The 17953-nt window shown below is 45.2% G+C and overlaps 1 protein-coding gene across 1 annotated transcript in view; it reads right to left on the reverse strand.

Moving 5' to 3' along the window:
• LOC130113248 (immunoglobulin mu heavy chain-like) overlaps positions 1-17953 on the reverse strand; it is a 192585-nt gene that overhangs the window by 168368 nt on the left and 6264 nt on the right. Inside the window, exon 2 of the mRNA XM_056280816.1 lies at positions 16354-16663. Coding sequence (XP_056136791.1) covers positions 16354-16663 — 310 coding nt within the window. The remainder of the gene's footprint in view (positions 1-16353; positions 16664-17953) is intronic.

Here is a 17953-nt window from a genome sequence, read left to right on the forward strand (position 1 = left end):
GATGGATAATGCGGTGCAGAGCAATGGCCTCCTCCACACCCTCCTCTTCCAGTTTTTTTTTAACAAGTGCCACCACTCCATTTCTCCTCCCTGTCATTGATGGCGCTCCGTCGGTTGTTATTCCAGCAAACCTCTTCCATGGCAAACCCGCATCCACAATGGCATCACACAGCTGGCGGAATATCTCCTGAGAGGTGGTCTGGCCATGCATTGGAATCACTGTGAGCAACTCCTCCATCACTTCAAAACTGTCGTCAACACCACGGACATAGATTGCGAGCTGCGCAGTGTCAGTGATGTCTGTGCTCTCATCAAGAGCGACTGAGTATGCACAGAAACGTTTGGCTTTCTCACGCAGTTGATCATATCTGTTACCCAACAGGTCAGAAATGCGCTCTGCCACTGTGTTGGCTGAAAGGCTGATGTTGCTAAACTGACCCTTCTTTTCCGGACAGACTATACTTGCAGCCTGTAACATGCACTTTTTAACAAACTCCCCTTCTTTGAATGGCTTTCCCGACTTAGCAGCAATCATCTCACTCACCACGTAGCTAGCTTCGACTGCTGCATCATTGTCTTTGCTATCTTTCTTGAAGAAATCTTGTCGCTTCAGTAAACATGTATTAAGATTGGCGACCCGTTTCTCCCTCTCGTCTCCCTGGTATTTTGTATACTCATCAGCATGTCTAGTCGAATATGACGTCTGATGTTGTATTCCTTGTGCACCATAACTTTCTCGGTGCATATAAGACACGTCGGGCTGCCTCTGTGCTCAACAAAAAAATATGCCGTCTCCCACTTTTCCTGAAATTGTCTGTGCTCGTCACCAACTTTTCTCTTCACGGCAGGTTTTGAGAAAGACATAACTGAGGCTTGCTGACAGGATATATTTCCCTTCCACTTGGTATCGCTCCGGAATCAACTTTCAACCAAGTTTCAACCGTTGCTAATTCGCGCTGCCCGTTATGGTGCGTTCAAGTTGTGCTCGGAAGTCGGACTTTCTGAGCTCCGAGTTGGACATTTCAACTGGAAGTCTGAAATCCGAGTCATCACTGTCATGAGCCTGCACTATGGTAGCTCATAAGTGAAAAATAAAAGCCCAGGGCAAGCGCGGGCCGCACTAAGACTAAACTTTGATGTCAAGTAGGGGGCCACAAAATAACGTCCCGCGGGCGAGTTTGAGACCCATGCTGTACACTATGTAGTGGAGGCTGAGCTGAGGGAGAAAGTCCTCCATACAAGGGCTGTGTATGTCTCCCAGACAGGGCCAGTTGTAGCAGAAGAAATAGATTCCATTTTAGAGGACTTTTCAGTGAAGTCCGAAGTGGTAGCTATTACTGTGGACAACGCTGCCAACATGGATGTGGCAGTTAGGCGAATGCAGATCCTGAAGATGGGATGTTTCGCGCACACGCTTAACATCGCAGCCCAAAAATTCTACAGTTTGCAAAGTGTCGCCAGCTGGTCAGGGAGGATACGGGCCGTTGTGGTGTTGCTTAGGAAGGCTAGCCTCGCCAAGCCTGTCCCAAGAGAGAAACAGAAACTGCTTGGTAGGTTCTATGATCTAAAAAAAAAAGTGGGAGTCACGTGGTACGCTCACCCAAGATGGCGGCATAGGAGAAGTAGTGTCTGGCCAATTCGACAAAACTCTCAGAAAAATCTAGATTAGGATTGTATAATTCCGTCTATTTTGCGCCTCGTGGTTACATGATTGAATATGTCCGAAAAGAGTCATTATTTTACTCGTAATCCGCCTCAAAATCAACGAACTAAAACTTCTACCGAACCAACGAGCAAGATGGCGACGCAGCGTGAAGCTACAGATACCCCACACCTAGCTAACATGGCTACTGAACTACAGGGCATTCGGACCATCCTTGAGACTCTAGCTAAAGATGTATCCGGAGTGAAAAGTGGAATGGATTCTCTGAATGAATGACACTGTTAAAAAGCTTAGGGACAGAACTACCGAGGCCAAATCAAGAATATCAGTGCTGGAGGATGACAACGCTAAACAGGGCCCAGTCACGGAGGAAATGGTGAAGCCAGACAGGCTGCTGCGAGATAGGCTACCAGCCTTGGAGGGCTACTCCAGGCGCCAGAACATCAGGATTTCGGGTATCAAGGAAGGGACGGAGGGCCAAGATTACGGTGCCTTTCTCAAAACACTGCTACAGGAGAGTCTGGGAATAAACGCGGATGAGTGGTACGAAGCTGACAGGATTCATCGTGTGGGCCCACCCCCGAATGAAAACTCCAGACCGAGGCACATCATCGTTCGTTTTCTGCGAGATAAGGCTAAGTGTGCAGTGCTAGCAGCAGCGAGGAGGAAGAAAGAAGTGAGTTGGAGAAACGCGAGGATTTACTTCTTTCAAGACTACGCCCGAGAAATACAAGAGAAACGCAGGAAATACGATGAGGTGAGGCGGATGCTGCAGGCACGCAAGATCGCGTACGCCTTGCGATATCCAGCCACGATGACCTTCACGCTTAACAAGCGGCGACACGAGTTCTCCAGCCCGGCGGAAGCTGAGCTCTTTCTCAGCCGCCTGGAAGATAAAACAGGGGCCTCTGCGGAAAGAGGTGCGTTCGCTGATGGCGAGGATTAATTTGGGATTTCGAGACCTTGGCTAACTGACATTGAATCAGGAAGTTCAGCGGATTAGCAAGGAGGAAGTGAGGGCAGCTATGAAGAGGATGAAGAGTGGAAAGGCAGTTGGTCCTGATGACATACCTGTGGAGGCATGGAGATGTTTAGGAGAGATGGCAGTGGAGTTTTTAACTAGATTGTTTAACACAATCCTGGAAAGTGAGAGGATGCCTGAGGAGTGGAGAAGAAGCATACTGGTACCGATTTTCAAGAACAAGGCCATGTGCAGAACTGTAGCAACTACAGATGTATAAAGTTGATCAGCCACAGCATGAAGATTTGGGAAAGAGTAATAGAAGCTAGGTTAAGAGGAGAGGTGATGATCAGCGAGCAACAGTATGGTTTCATGCCACGAAAGAGCACCACAGATGCGATGTTTGCTTTGAGAATGTTGATTGAGAAGTATAGAGAAGGCCAGAAAGAGTTGCATTGTGTCTTTGTAGATTTAGAGAAAGCTTATGACAGAGTGCCGAGAGAGGAGGTGTGGTATTGTATGAGGAAGTCAGGAGTTGCAGAGAAGTATGTAGGAGTGGTGCAGGATACGTATGAGGGAAGTGTGACAATGGTGAGCTGTGCGGTTGGAATGACAGATGGGTTCAAGGTGGAGGTGGGATTACATCAAGGATCGGCTCTGAGCCCTTTCTTGTTTGCAATGGTGATGGACAGGTTGACGGACAAGATCAGGCAGGATTCTCCATGGACGATGATGTTCGCGGATGACATTGTGATCTGTAGCGAGAGTAGGGTGCAGGTTGAGGAGAGACTGGAGAGGTGGAGGTATGCACTGGAGAAAATAGGAATGAAAGTCAGTAGGAGCAAGACGGAATACCTACGTGTGAATGAGAGAGAGGACAGTGGAATGGTCAGGATGCAAGGAGTGGAGGTGACAAAGGCATTTGAGTTTAAATACTTGGGGTCAACTGTCCAAAGTAACGGGGAGTGCAGTAGAGAGGTGAAAAAGAGAGTGCAGGCAGGGTGGAGTGGGTGGAGAAGTGTGTCAGGAGTGATTTGCGACAGAAGGGTACCAGCAAGAGTTAAAGGGAAAGTTTACAAGATGGTTGTGAGACCAGCTATGTTATATGGTTTGGAGACAGTGGCACTGACGAAAAGACAGGAGGCGGAGCTGGAGGTGGCAGAGTTGAAGATGCTGAGATTTTCACTGGGAGTAACGAAGAAGGACAGGATTAGGAACGATTATATTAGAGTGACCGGTCAGGTTGGACGGTTTGGAGACAAAGCAAGAGAGGCAAGATTGAGATGGCTTGGACATGTGTGGAGGAGAGATGCTGAGTATATTGGGAGAAGGATGCTGAATATGGAGCTGCCAGGGAAGAGGAGAAGAGGAAAGCCAAAGAGGAGGTTTATGGATGTGGTGAGGGAAGACATGCAGGTGGCTGGTGTGACAGAGGAAGACGCAGAAGACAGGAAGAAATGGAAACGGATGATCCGCTGTGGCGACCCCTAACGGGAGCAGCCGAAAGTAGTAGTAGTAGGCTAACTGACATTGACACCGAATTAACATTGATACAGCAACAACTCTTATTCGTTTGGTGTAGAGAGCACCCGCAGAAAACAGGGCCACGATGTCACCGTGTATGGACGGGACTGTATCGAGTGGAAACCCCAGTGAAAGGTAGGCAGCCTGACCGGTGGACTTTTTTTTTTTTTATCGTGTCATTATTTCCACCGGCATGTACTATAAATAGCTCCGGTCTATGGTAGGCGGGGAGCGAAAGAGACAGGAAAGCCTATACCGCAGGGGATATTAACCGGGGCTCTCTGGTATTAATCTGAGGTCGTTGCTGTTGGTCTACTTGTTTATAAAAACAGGAATATTGTAACGTGCATGGATAAGTAGACACGCTGGCCGCTGGCTCGAAGATCTGATCCTTTAGTGGAGCTGTTAGCGATGTCTCCTGTGGTGCGGGCGACACGGGTTCGCTTCCCGGCCGCGGCAGTTCCTGTGGTTGCGTTGTCCCCCGAATTCGCTACAATATGTTAGCCACGAGGTAGGGATTAAGGAAAATTAACCATTTTGCAGCCTGATTAGGTCTACCAAATGGTATGCAATCACTAAGTTGCGTGTTAAGGAGTGAGGGTTGAGTCAATTGGCTAGCCAGGAGTGGAGCCTTCGACGGGATCAACCAGTTCCATGGACTCAGTAAAGTTAAACTATGGGAATGACTGGCATGGGGGCCAGCTATTTTCAGTTTTGTTTTTCTTTTTTTGACTGTTGTGTCTTTTAGTCTTGTAGGTTATGCTCATGTTATGTGTCCGATGTCTAGCCATAATGAGTCTACTAATACAGGCAGTAGGCCTACTAATTGCAATGCAAGTAGGCTATATATTTTTCAGATCCGAGGGATAAATGCATATAGGGCAACTTTTATTTTTTATGGGGATACTTCAATAACTCAGTATGGGTTTACTTAAAATAGTATCTTGGAATATAGCGGGGTGCAAACATGTTATTAAAAAGAAAAAAAATCCTAACATTTCTCAAACAGAAAAAGGCTGATATAGCCCTTATTCAGGAAACACATTTGAATGAGAAGGAATCTGACAAATTGAAACGAGACTGGGTGGGACAGGTTTATTATAGCACATTCCCTGCTAGGAAGAGAGGGGTGATTATTCTTGTTAAGAGGAACGTACACTCACTGGCCACTTTATTAGGTACACCTTGCTAGTACCGGGTTGGACCCCCTTTTGCCTTCAGAACTGCCTTAATCCTTTGTGGCATAGATTCAACAAAGTACTGGAAACATTCTTCAGAGAGTTTGGTCCATATTGACATGATAGCATCACGCAGTTGCTGCAGATTTGTCGGCTGCACATCCATGATGCGAATCTCCCGGTCCACCACATCCCAAAGGTGCTCTATTGGATTGAGATCTGGTGACTGTGGAGGCCATTTGAGTACAGTGAACTCATTGTCATGTTCAAGAAACCAGTCTGAGATGATTCGAGCTTTATGACATGGCGTGTTATCCTGCTGGAAGTAGCCATCAGAAGATGGGAACACTGTGGTCATAAAGGGATGGACATGGTCAGCAGCAATACTCAGGTAGGCTGTGGCGTTGACACGATGCTCAATTGGTACTAAGGGGCCCAAAGTGGGCCAAGAAAATATCCCCCACACCATTACACCACCACCACCAGCCTGAACCGTTGATACAAGGCAGGATGGATCCATGCTTTCATGTTGTTGACGCCAAATTCTGACCCTACCATCCGAATTTCGCAGCAGAAATCAAGACTCATCAGACCAGGCAACGTTTTTCCAATCTTCTATTGTCCAATTTTGGTGAGCCTGTGCGAATTGTAGCCTCAGTTTCCTGTTCTTAGCTGACAGGAGTGGCACCCGGTGTGGTCTTCTGCCGCTGTAGCCCATCTGCCTCAAGGTTCGACGTGTTGTGCGTTCAGAGATGCTCTTCTGCATACCTCGGTTGTAATGAGTGGTTATTTGAGTTACTGTTGCCTTTCTATCAGCTCGAACCAGTCTGGCCATTCTCCTCTGACCTCTGGCATCAACAAGGCATTTTCGCCCACAGAACTGCCGCTCACTGGATATTTTCTCTTTTTCGGACCATTCTCTGTAAACCCTAGAGACGGTTGTGCGTGAAAATCCCAGTAGATCAGCAGTTTCTGAAATACTCAGACCAGCCCGTCTGGCACCAACAACCATGCCACGTTCAAAGTCACTTAAATCACCTTTCTTCCCCATTCTGATGCTCGGTTTGAACTGCAGCAGATCGTCTTGACCATGTCTACATGCCTAAATGCATTGAGTTGCTGCCATGTGATTGGCTGATTAGAAATTTGCGTTAACGAGCAGTTGGACAGGTGTGCCTAATAAAGTGGCCGGTGAGTGTAGACTTCCAAGTGCTGAAGCGCATCTCAGATAAAGAAGGTAGATGGGTCATCTTAGATGCTATAATGGAAGGCCAAAGAGTGACAGTGGCTAATATCTATGGTCCGAATTCAGTATCTATTGTATTTAGAAATCACGTCAGGACACAGCGCTGTCGCTCGACACAACCTCTACGTTGCATTCTTTATTTAGACTAACAGCATCACAGGCAGACCCGATCAAACAACCCGCAGGCATCACCAATCGATCCCAGCACAATAGAACAGCACCAAATCAAATGCAGCACTGTCGATGTGTGCAGACATAACAGTATCGCCAGACTTTTTCCAAGATGTCTGTAATATAATTAGAAATGTGGGGAACGACAATATAATTATAGGGGGAGACTTCAACCAGGTTAGAGATCTGAAACTGGACAAATCCTCTCAATCAAGCCGACCCAGCTATAGGTCTGCATCAATGGCCGCAATAGAGTTGATGATGGAAGAACTGGGACTTATTGATGTATGGCGGTTATTACACCCACAAGAAAGAGATTATACCTTTTTCTCTCACCCCCATGCCACATATTCTAGGATTGATTATTTTCTTATATCTAGGGCTTTCGTTAACCAAGTGCTTAGTGCTACAATTGGCAATATAGTTTTGACGGATCATGCACCTGTGGATGTAGTTATGTCCCCTCAAGAAAATGAGGAATGGGTGTTAAGGTGGCGCTTTGATAATTTCAGGTTAAATGGAGAAGAGTATTGTACATTTGTTAAGACGGTGATGTGTGAATTCTGGGAATTTAATGAGGGCTCAATTTCAGACTCTGGGATGATGTGGGATGCCTTTAAAGCATACAGTGGCTTGCAAAAGTATTCATACCCCTTTAACTTTTCCACATTTTGTCACGTTTCGACCACAGACATAAATATATTTTATTGAAATTTTATGTGAAAGACCAACACAAAGTGGCACACAATTGTGAAGTACAAAGAAAATTATACATGATTTAAAAAAAATTTTTACAAATAAAAAACTGAAAAGTGCGGTGTGTAAAAGTATTCAGCCCCCCTGAGTCAATACTTTGTGGAACCGCCTTTTGCTGCAATTACAACTGCAAGTCTTTTGGGGTATGTCTCTACCAGCTTTGCACATCTAGAGACTGAAATTTTTTGCCCATTCTTCTTTGCAAACAGCTCAAGCTCAGTCAGGTTAGATGGAGAGCGTTTGTGAACGGCAGTTTTCAGATCTTGCCACAGATTCTCAATTGGATTTAGGTCTGGACGTTGACTGGGCCATTCTAACGCATGAATATGTTTTGTTTTAAACCATTCCATTGTAGCCCTGGCTTTACGTTTAGGGTCGTCGTCCTGCTGGAAGGTGAACCTCCGCCCCAGTCTCAAGTCTTTTGCAGACTCCAACAGGTTTTCTTCCAAGATTGCCCTGTATTTGGCTCTATCCATCTTCCCATCAACTCTGACCATCTTCCCTGTCCCTGCTGAAGAGAAGCACCCCCAGAGCACGATGCTGCCACCACCATGTTTGACAGTGGGGATGGTGGTGTGTTCAGAGTGATGTGCAGTGTTAGTTTTCCGCCACACATAGCGTTTTGCATTTAGGCCAAAAAGTTGAATTTTGGTCTCATCTGACCAGAGCACCTTCTTCCACATGTTTGCTGTGTCCCCCACGTGGCTTCTGGCAAACTGCAAACGGGACTTCTTATGGTTTTCTTTTAACAATGGCTTTCTTCTTGCCACTCTTCCATAAAGGCCAGATTTGTGCAGTGCATGACCAATAGTTGTCCTGTGGACAGATTCCCCACCTGAGCTGTGGATCTCTGCAGTTCATCCAGAGTCACCACGGGCCTCTTGGCTGCATCGCTGATCAGTGCTCTCCTTGTTCGGCCTGTAAGTTTAGGTGGACGGCCGTGTCTTGGTAGGTTTGCAGTTGTGCCATACTCTTTCCATTTCCGGATGATGGATTGAACAGTGCTCCGTGAGATGTTCAAAGCTTGGGAAATCTTTTTATAGCCTAACCCTGCTTTAAACTTCTCCACAACTTCATCCCTGACCTGTCTGGTGTGTTCCTTGGACTTCATGATGCTGTTTGCTCCCCAATATTCTCTTAACAAACCTCTGAGGCCGTCACAGAACAGCTGTATTTGTCCTGAGATTAGATTACACACAGGTTGACTCTATTTAGTCATTAGGTCAACATTCGATCATTCAGCAATCATCAGGCAACTTCTGAAGGCAATTGGTTGCACTCAGAGAAAAGGGGGCTGAATACTTTTGCACACCGCACTTTTCCTTTTTTTTAATTTGTAAAATTTTTTTTAAATCATGTGTAATTTTCTTTGTACTTCACAGTTGTGTGCCACTTTGTGTTGGTCTTTCCCATAAAATTACAATAAAATATATTTATGTTTGTGGTCGTAACGTGACAAAATGTGGAAAAGATCAAGGGGTATGAATACTTTTGCAAGCCACTGTATATATATATATATATTTTCCCGGAAACCATCAATGGTGTTGATAGAAGTGCTCAACAAATGAGGAGGGAATATCAGTACAGATGTAGGGGAAAATAACTTTTACCACATGGCAGTACAAGCTGGTTTCGTGCGTCGCGCGCTCAACACGAAGCGACGCACGAAACAAGCTTGTACTGCCATGTGTTAAGCGTTTTTCTCTCCTATACATATTTAATAAAAGACATGTATCACAAACGCTGCCTTCAAAGGGGTCTCAGCATCAGCAGAGCTCCCACCCACCCCAACCATGGACCCCCAGCCCGCCGCGCTCTAGGAGGCGCTACAGGCAGAGGTGCCGCCAGGGATTTTGCGCCCTTATAGAAATATGACTGAGCGCCCTTTATTTATTTATTTATTTATTTATTTATTTATTTAATCAAATAATTATTTTATTATTTTCCTGACTTCTCTAAACAGGAGACCCCTTCCTCTACCTTCATCCCATGCTACCAGCTTGCCCAACAATCCCCTCATCAACAGCTTCTCCAATAAGGGACCCATCTTCTTAGTTTGACAAATGTACATATAAAATGCTCCTAACAAAAAGGAATGTGACACCACCACCATAGCCCAGACTGACAGTGGCGCCCCCAAGGGGGGGGGCGGCGGGGGGGCCGTGGCCACCACTGGAAAATTGCTGGCCACCCCACTGGCCCCCCCAGAGAACCCCCTACCCTCCACCGCCACGTCCCTTTAATAAATCCCAGTCAGTTCGCACTAACCATACAGTCATCTTCAATCAATACATAAATGCAAAACTCAATGAATAAATGAATAAAGCACGAGTAACTAAATAAATCAGTTAATCAGAGTAAAATAAATATACACCCCTGCTGCCCACCAATTTCTACTGACTGGGGCGCTGGTTCTATGAGGAACGGCAGTTCCGACCTCCCACCTGTGGCGGCGGTAATGTGGCGAAAGGCCGAAAAGTCAGAAGAAGGAAGCGGAAGAAGAAACGGTGCCGTTTTTGAACACCGCGTCACTCGCCGTAAGTTTAATTAAATTGCAAAGAAGTCCCATTTTGCAAACTGTAATCATTAACTCATTCGCTTCACTAATTTTGACCCTAATTTCCTTTCGGCTCCTCTGTTGCCAGAATCTTGTATCTGCTGGAATGAACACGGTGTCAGGCAGGCTAACTAACGCCCGCTGGCGGAGCGGGCAGTGGAACCAGCGAACCGCTAAGTAGCTTTATGCTAATTCTCCCAGCTTCGTTTCTAAATGTCGGACGTCATGTTATTGTAAACTGCTAATAAGACCCGTTAGCCCCTAGCTAGCGGGTCTGACCCTTTAGCCGAGCGGTTAGTGACGTCGCCTTGCGGTGCAGTACTCCCCGTATGGAATCCCGCACCGGGCCAGAAAATAACCGGTTACATCATCATGGCTTTATTTTCAGACAGCTGAGAGTTCCGGTAGCACACGTTGGCGTAGTCGGTGTGTGTGCCGACCGCGGTGTGCTTTCATGTCAATTTGCAGATAATGAAGAGAAAGTCGCCATCAACATCATCAGTTACATCTTACTTCCCTAAAAAAAGAACCAGTCGACGGAGGAACAGTTTCCTAACAGCAGTGAGGAGGAGGAGGAGGAGGAGGACCACGTAGTCGAGGCAGGAGCAGGAAGGCAGCATGACACAGACACAGACACAGAGTCACAACACGCCAACATCTCTGCAGATCCTATGCATGAAAGCGAGGAAGAGGGAGCAACATCAGCCGAGAGAGCAGAGAGTAGTTCAGCCAGAGCTAGAGCAGCCATCCAACCTGTCCCTGCACCAACAGGGGACATTATCTGTGTGTGGCCATGATAATAACTTGGATGGCTACGTGGTAAAATCATTTTAACAAATCTGTGATTACAGTATGTTTGGAGTGAGTGGGGAAGTTTCATGGCAATATATAAAATCTTTATGATTAACCTTTATCAGTAGTCGTTGAGGCTGAAGAATAGTTGGAATAGAAGGTTTTATAGGCGAGTATTACAACTGTAATTACAGTGGAGAACACTTAATACTGTCAGTATTTGTATTTATCTTATTGCTGTTCTTATTACTTTAATTGATTTTACCTCTTGGATCCAAGATCTGTCTCAGTCAAGAGCAGAGGGGCCAAAACAGCCACAGCTCAAGGTGTTCCCCAGGACTGTTCAGGGAGACCGAAGACGGTGCTTTAATAAAGAGTGGTATTCTTCTTATAAATGGCTGAAGATTCAGCCTTCTGCTATGCATGTCGGCATTTTAGTCTTCCCTCTTCAGGGGACTCTGCGTTTACCTCTATAGACGGGTTTTGTAACTGGAGGAAGGCCATGTACAAAGACGGGGGAATTTTCAAGCCGTGCTAAATCGGAACTGCATGTTAATGCGATGTTAGCTTGGGCAGAATATGAAAAGGCAACAAAATATTGCACTGCGAGGCCATCCTCAAACAGAAGGTGAGAACAAAGGTCATTTCCTGTCCATCATGGAACTTTTAGCTAAACACGATAATCGTGTGAAGATAAAAATGACAGTCCAACCTACCTTAGCCATAGAATGCAGAATGAGATAATCGACTGCCTGGCAGAAATGGTCTGCACCTCTGTAATAAGTGAGGTTTCCCAAACTGACGCTTTCAGCATTTTAGTTGATGAAACCAAAGACATTAGCAAGAAGGAACAGATGTCCTTTGTAATTAGGTACTATTATGAAGGAGAAGTACGTGACAGTTTCCTAACATTTGAAGCGGCTGAGCGTCTTGATGCAGCAGCACTTGCACAAAAATAATACAAGTACTGCAAAAGTATGGCCTTGATTATAAAAACCACCTGGTTGGGCAAGCTTATGACGGTGCCTCAGTGATGAGTGGTAAAAACACTGGTGTGCAGGCCCACTTTAAAGCAGAGGCACCTTTAGCATTCTACATTCACTGCAATGCACATTGCTTGAATTTAGTGTTAGTTGACACTGTGAAAATCATTCCTGAAGCCTACTGTTTCTTTTCTCTTCTGCAGAAACTCTATGTGTTTGTGTCAGGGTCGTATGTGCACCAAAGGTGGCCAGAGGTACAGAGGGAGATGTTTCCGGGGACAGCCCCAAGAGAGTTGCAAAGGCTAATGGAGACACGGTGGGCATGTAGATACAACTCTTGCAAGACAGTGAGGGACAGACTGTCAGCCATCATACAGCTACTGAAAGAAATATCCAATGACAGAAATGGTGACACGGCTTTAGAGGCAAGAGGTTTATTAGCCCAAATAGATCTGAAGTTTGTTGGCCTTCTTGTATCATTCACCCAAATTTTTGGTGAGGTAAGATTTCTTTCTGATGCTCTACAATCCCCTCAACTCAAGTTGGGGACAGCTATTACTCTTGGTGAGTCTCTTGTTGACACATTGAGCAGTCTTAGAGAGGGAGCTCTCTTTGATGAGATTTGAGAGAAAACTGTGACCCTTGCAGAGGAATGCAACATAGGTGCTGCACCTCCAGGCCGTCAGGTCACACCAAGACATCTTGAAGGTTTTTATATGACCACTCCAATAGCTCAAAAACGTGGCAACACAGATAAGGAGTCATTTCGTAAAGGAACGTTCATTCCTGTTGTTGATGTGCTTCTGTCTGAGGTAAAGAGGAGATTTTCAAAAGATAACTGTGTTCTAATGGAAGGCATACATGCCTTGAACCCATGCAGTCCCACATTTTGTGATAATCATACAGTGCATGCATTTGCCTCACTGTACAACTCCAACACTGAGGATCTTGAATACGAGTTACCTCAGCTGAATAGAATTCTTGAGAGGAAGAAACGTAGTGGCTTGGAGGTCCCAAACAATTTGATGGAGCTCACAGTCTTCCTGAAGCCATATAGTGAGGTATTGAACACACTGTTTAAACTTTGCAAAATAGCACTGGCATTACCTGTGAGCACTGCATCATGTGAGCGCAGTTTTTCTGTCCTCAAGTTAATGAAGACTCACTTGAGAAACACCATGAGCGATGAACGACTGAGTAACTTGGGTGTTTTGAGTATTGAGTCTAAAAGAGCAAAGAGCCTTCATCTTGACGATTTTGTAGAGGTTTTTGCCAGAAGACATAGCAACAGACGCATTAAGCTGTTTTAGAAAGAATGCTGTGGAAAGAGTTAGGGTTGGGCTGATAGCCGGTTTCACAGGTCTTGTTCAGTGTAGAACCGAATTTTGTCACCATTTAGCGTGTGTCAAATTAAAAAGTGTCCTGGATGCTCACGGAGCATGATGTGTTTGTTTACTAGGAAGTTGATAGGAGTCACATGAGAGACTAAAACTGTACCAACATGATTACAGCGGGTAAACACAAACCTGATTCCGGTGCTGCCCATAGACTCTGAAGTTTAGTCCTCCATATTTCACTCCTGCTTCTTGTTCTTACTATATGGTGCTTATTAGCCATTGTTAAACTTTGTATAGACCCTGTTATTTGTTTTTTATTTATTCGTTATTATTTAATTTTATATAATTTATTTTGTTCAGCTAAGTTTTTACTATAAATTAAGCTGTATTGAATATTGTTTGAAATGTGTGTTCTTTCTTAAATGTTTGTGTCAATGGCGCCCCCCCTCTGCTCGCACGCATTTCATCCAGCACACCCCCCCCCCCCGCTCGCACGCATTCCATTCAGCACCCCCCCCCCCCCCGCTCTCACGGACCGATTTCGATTTGGTGTGCCACCCTAAGATTTTCACTGGCCCGATCTGGCCACCCCTATGACAATTTTGTGGGGGTGCCACTGCAGATTGAACCTGTGGGCTCTTTCCTGTGGATCTGTCCTTCCTGTGGACCGCAAATCAGAGAGGTCTTCGACAAGATCTGGCCATATGCCATTGGGTAATCGGGTCGGATAAGGGGAAAAACTAGAAATAAATTTATAAAAACAAATTTGAGCGCTGTTGTGACACCCCCCCTAGTCTGACGCCCTTAGAATCTTCATAACATTATACCCACTTACGCCGCCACTGGCTACAGGCGCCTCAGAGGCCGCACCGCCTCAGAGGCCGCACTACCAGGCTCAAAAACAGCTTCTTTCCCCAAGCTGTTGCCCAGCTGAACCTGGCCACCCACTGAATGTCTGTGGATATTTTCAAATAGTTTGTACTCGTGCTCTTTTCTAACTTGTTTTTATCTTTTGGTCTTCATGTGTGTATATCTTATACTGTGTCTGTCTGTGTCGGTCTTGCACTGTTTGGCAAAGCTGCAGCCCTTACTTCATTTTTAACATGTGCCTGCACTTTGTTTTTAATGACAATACATTGAATTGAATATATATATACAGTTTATCCGGAAAGTATTCACACCCCTTCACTTTCCCCACATTTTGTTATGTTACAGCCTTATTCCAAAATGGATTACATTCATTTTTTTTCTCATCAATCTACATAAAATACCCCATAATGACAAAGTGAAAAAGGTTTTGTTGAAATTTTTGAAAATTTATTAAAAATAAAAAACTGAAATATTGCATGTACATAAGTATTCGCACCCTTTACTCAGTACTTGGTTGAGGCACCCTTGGCAGCGATTACAGCCTCAAGTCTTCTTGGGTATGAAGCTACAAGCTTGGCATACCTATATTTGGGGTATTTCTCCCATTCTTCTCTGCAGATCCTCTCGAGCTCTGTAAGGTTAGATGGGGAGTGTCGCTGCACAGCTATTTTCAGGTCTTTCCAGAGATGTTCAATGGGGTTCAAGTCTGGGCTCTGGCTGGGCCACTCAAGGACATTCACGGACTTGTCCCGAAGCCACTCCTTCGTTGTTTTGGCTGTGTGCTTAGGGTCGTTGTCGTGTTGAAAGGTAAACCTTCACCCCAGTCTGAGGTCCTGAGCGCTCTTGAGCAGGTTCTCATCAAGGATCTCTCTGCACTTTGCTCCATTCATCTTTCCCTCGATCCTGACTAGTCTCCCAGTTCCTGCCGCCGAAGAACATCCCCACAGCATGATGCTGCCACCACCATACTTCACCGTAGGGATGGTATTAGCAAGGTGATGAGAGGTGCCTGGTTTCCTCCAGATGTGACGTTTGGCATTCAGGCCAAAGAGTTCAATCTTGGTTTCATCAGACCAGAGAATCTTGTTTCTCATGGTCTGAGAGTCCTTTAGGTGCTTTCTGACAAACTCCAAACGGGCTGTCATGTGCCTTTTACTGAGCAGAGGCTTCCGTCTGGCCACTCTACCATAAAGGCCTGATTGGTGGAGTGCTGCAGAGATGGTTGTCCTTCTGGAAGGTTCTCCCATCTCCACAGAGGACCGCTGGAGCTCTGTCAGAGTGACCATCGGGTTCTTGGTCACCTCCCTGACCAAGGCCCTTCTCCCCCGATTGTTCAGTTTGGCTGGGTGGCCAGCTCTAGGAAGAGTCCTGGTGGATCCAAACTTCTTCCATTTACGAATGATGGAGACCACTGTGCTCTTCGGGACTTTCAAAGCTGTGGAAACTTCTTTTGTACCCTTCCCCAGATCTGTGCCTCAATACAATCCTGTCTCGGAGGTCCACAGACAATTCCTTTGACTTTGTGGCTTAGTTTCTGCTCTGACATGCACTGTCAACAGTGGGACCTTATATAGACAGGTGTGTGCCTTTCCAAATCATGTCCAATCAATTGAATTTACTACGGGTGGACTCCAATCAAGATGTAGAAACATCTCAAGGATGATCAGTGGAAACAGGATGAACCTGAGCTCAATTTTGAGTGTCATAGCAAAGGGTGTGAATACTTATGTACATGCAATATTTCCGTTTTTTACTTTTAATAAATTTGCAGAAATTTCTACAAAACCTTTTTCACTTTGTCATTATGGGGTATTGTGTGTAGATTGATGAGGAAAAAAAGGAATTTAATCGATTTTGGAATAAGGCTGTAACATAACAAAATGTGGGGAAAGTGAAGGGGTGTGAATACTTTCCGGATGCACTGTGTATATATATATATATAATGTATTTTCAATTTACTAAATTAACTATATTGCATGAAAACACTATAAATGTTATATTGTTTTGACTAAACCATTTAAATGTTTGCTCACATAAAGCTCAAATAACATATATATATACACACACACACACACGTGTGTGTGTGTGTGTGTATTACTTTCTGGTAAATGAGTTTGAAATGCTATATTTTTTATCTTCATGAATGTAATTTGAGCTTTATGCGAGCAAACATTTAAATGTGTTGTTGAAAACAGTACAACATCTTTTGTAGTGTTTTCAGGTAATATCGGTGGTTTAGTAATATGGGAAAAAAAACCCATCTTTGACTTGTGTTGACTTTAGTTTTTGTACAGCTCCACAGCCTCCTGTGTCACTGTGTGTCTCTGGCACAGTAATAAACAGCAGAGTCTTCAGTCTTCAGACTGCTCATCTGGAGATACACCTGCTGTCTGCTGTTGTCTCTGGAGGTGGTGAACCGACCCTGGACTGACTGGGAGTAGGACTTAGTGCTTCCACTTGGCCCACTGATGAATGCAATCCATTCCAGTCCTTTTCCTGGTGCTTGTCTGATCCAGCCAAAACCACTATCGGTTGAGATGTCAGAATATGTGCAGGTCAGTTTGTGGGACTCTCCAGGCCTTTTAGCCGCTGGTCCAGACTCAGTTATGGTCCAACCAGAAACACCTGTGGAGACAAAGCAGCAGCACTGAGTAAAAGCAGTGATCAGCATCTTGTTTCAGACAGAACATGAAGAAGTGCAGATGTTTACCAGTAAGACCCCATATCAAGAGCAGAGACACACAAGTGCATGTCATTGTGAAACCAGTTTTCTGATGTGTGTGTCCTTCAGTCAGGCAGCAGGTTCCTCTCCCTCCTCTCAAGTCATCCACTGTAAATAAGGAGGGAGAGCGTCCATGTTTTGCATGACTCCTCCTCATCTGTTGAACAAGTCAATATTAAACAAACACACCGTGTCTCAGCAAGGCCTTACAGCAATATTTGAATAACAAAACTGGATTTTCTTTGGTTTGTATAATATGTAAGGCAGATCTGGTGGATTAATAAGGTTTTGTAGCGTGAGCAAAATGTGTGCTGTGACTGTCGAGTCAGAAGACACAACCCGCTTTACACTTCACAGCTCCAGAACACATCTTTCTTCTGGCAGATGGCAAGATGGGGACTGACAGCTGCAACCTCGGTTTTTATTTTTGCTTTTTGGTTTTTTGGTAAACGTTGTTTTCTCATTTACCCAATAACATAAGCAAGGGCTCCCTCCACCGTCTGCAGGTGGTACAACACGCCGCTGCTCGGCTCGTGACCGGGACAAGGAGGCATGACCATACCCCTCCCGTGCTCACCTCCCCACACTGGCTCCCTGTTATATCTTGAGTCGGGTTTAGAATGTTACTGCTCAGCTTTAAGGCCCAGAGAGGCTGAGCCATGTGAGGCCCGATACCTGGAGCACACCCTCCGGTCCACTCTTGAAATATGGACGCCACCGCCCCAGCCTGCTTGGTTTTACCACGTCACTGCTCACTTTTAAGGCCTTAAACGGTCTTGCTCCTACATACATGTGTGATTTAGTGGCCCGGTGTACGCCCTGTCGACCACTAAGATCCGCAGATGGACCCTGCTGGTTACTCCCAGGTCTCGCTTTGTCACAAAGGATGATGGGGCTTTGGCTGTTCGAGCCCCCACACTATGGACCTGTCTTCCTGTTGAACTAAGACCGCCCAAGTCTCTAACTTCTATTAAACCTGGTCTTAAGACTTTTCTTTTCATGAAAGCTTTTACAAATGTTTGCTATTTGTTTTTATATGTACCGTTTTTATTTTTAATCTCACTTATTTGGTCTTATTCTTATTTTTGCCTTGTTTGGTTTTATTTCTTTGTAAAGTGTTTTAAATAAAGTTGTTATTAATGCACGTGGTGTTTGGTTATTGCTGTCGTGTTGTGTTGTTGTTGTTGTCATAC

Source organism: Lampris incognitus, chromosome 5 (assembly GCF_029633865.1).
Source record: "Lampris incognitus isolate fLamInc1 chromosome 5, fLamInc1.hap2, whole genome shotgun sequence".
NCBI lineage: Eukaryota > Metazoa > Chordata > Actinopteri > Lampriformes > Lampridae > Lampris > Lampris incognitus.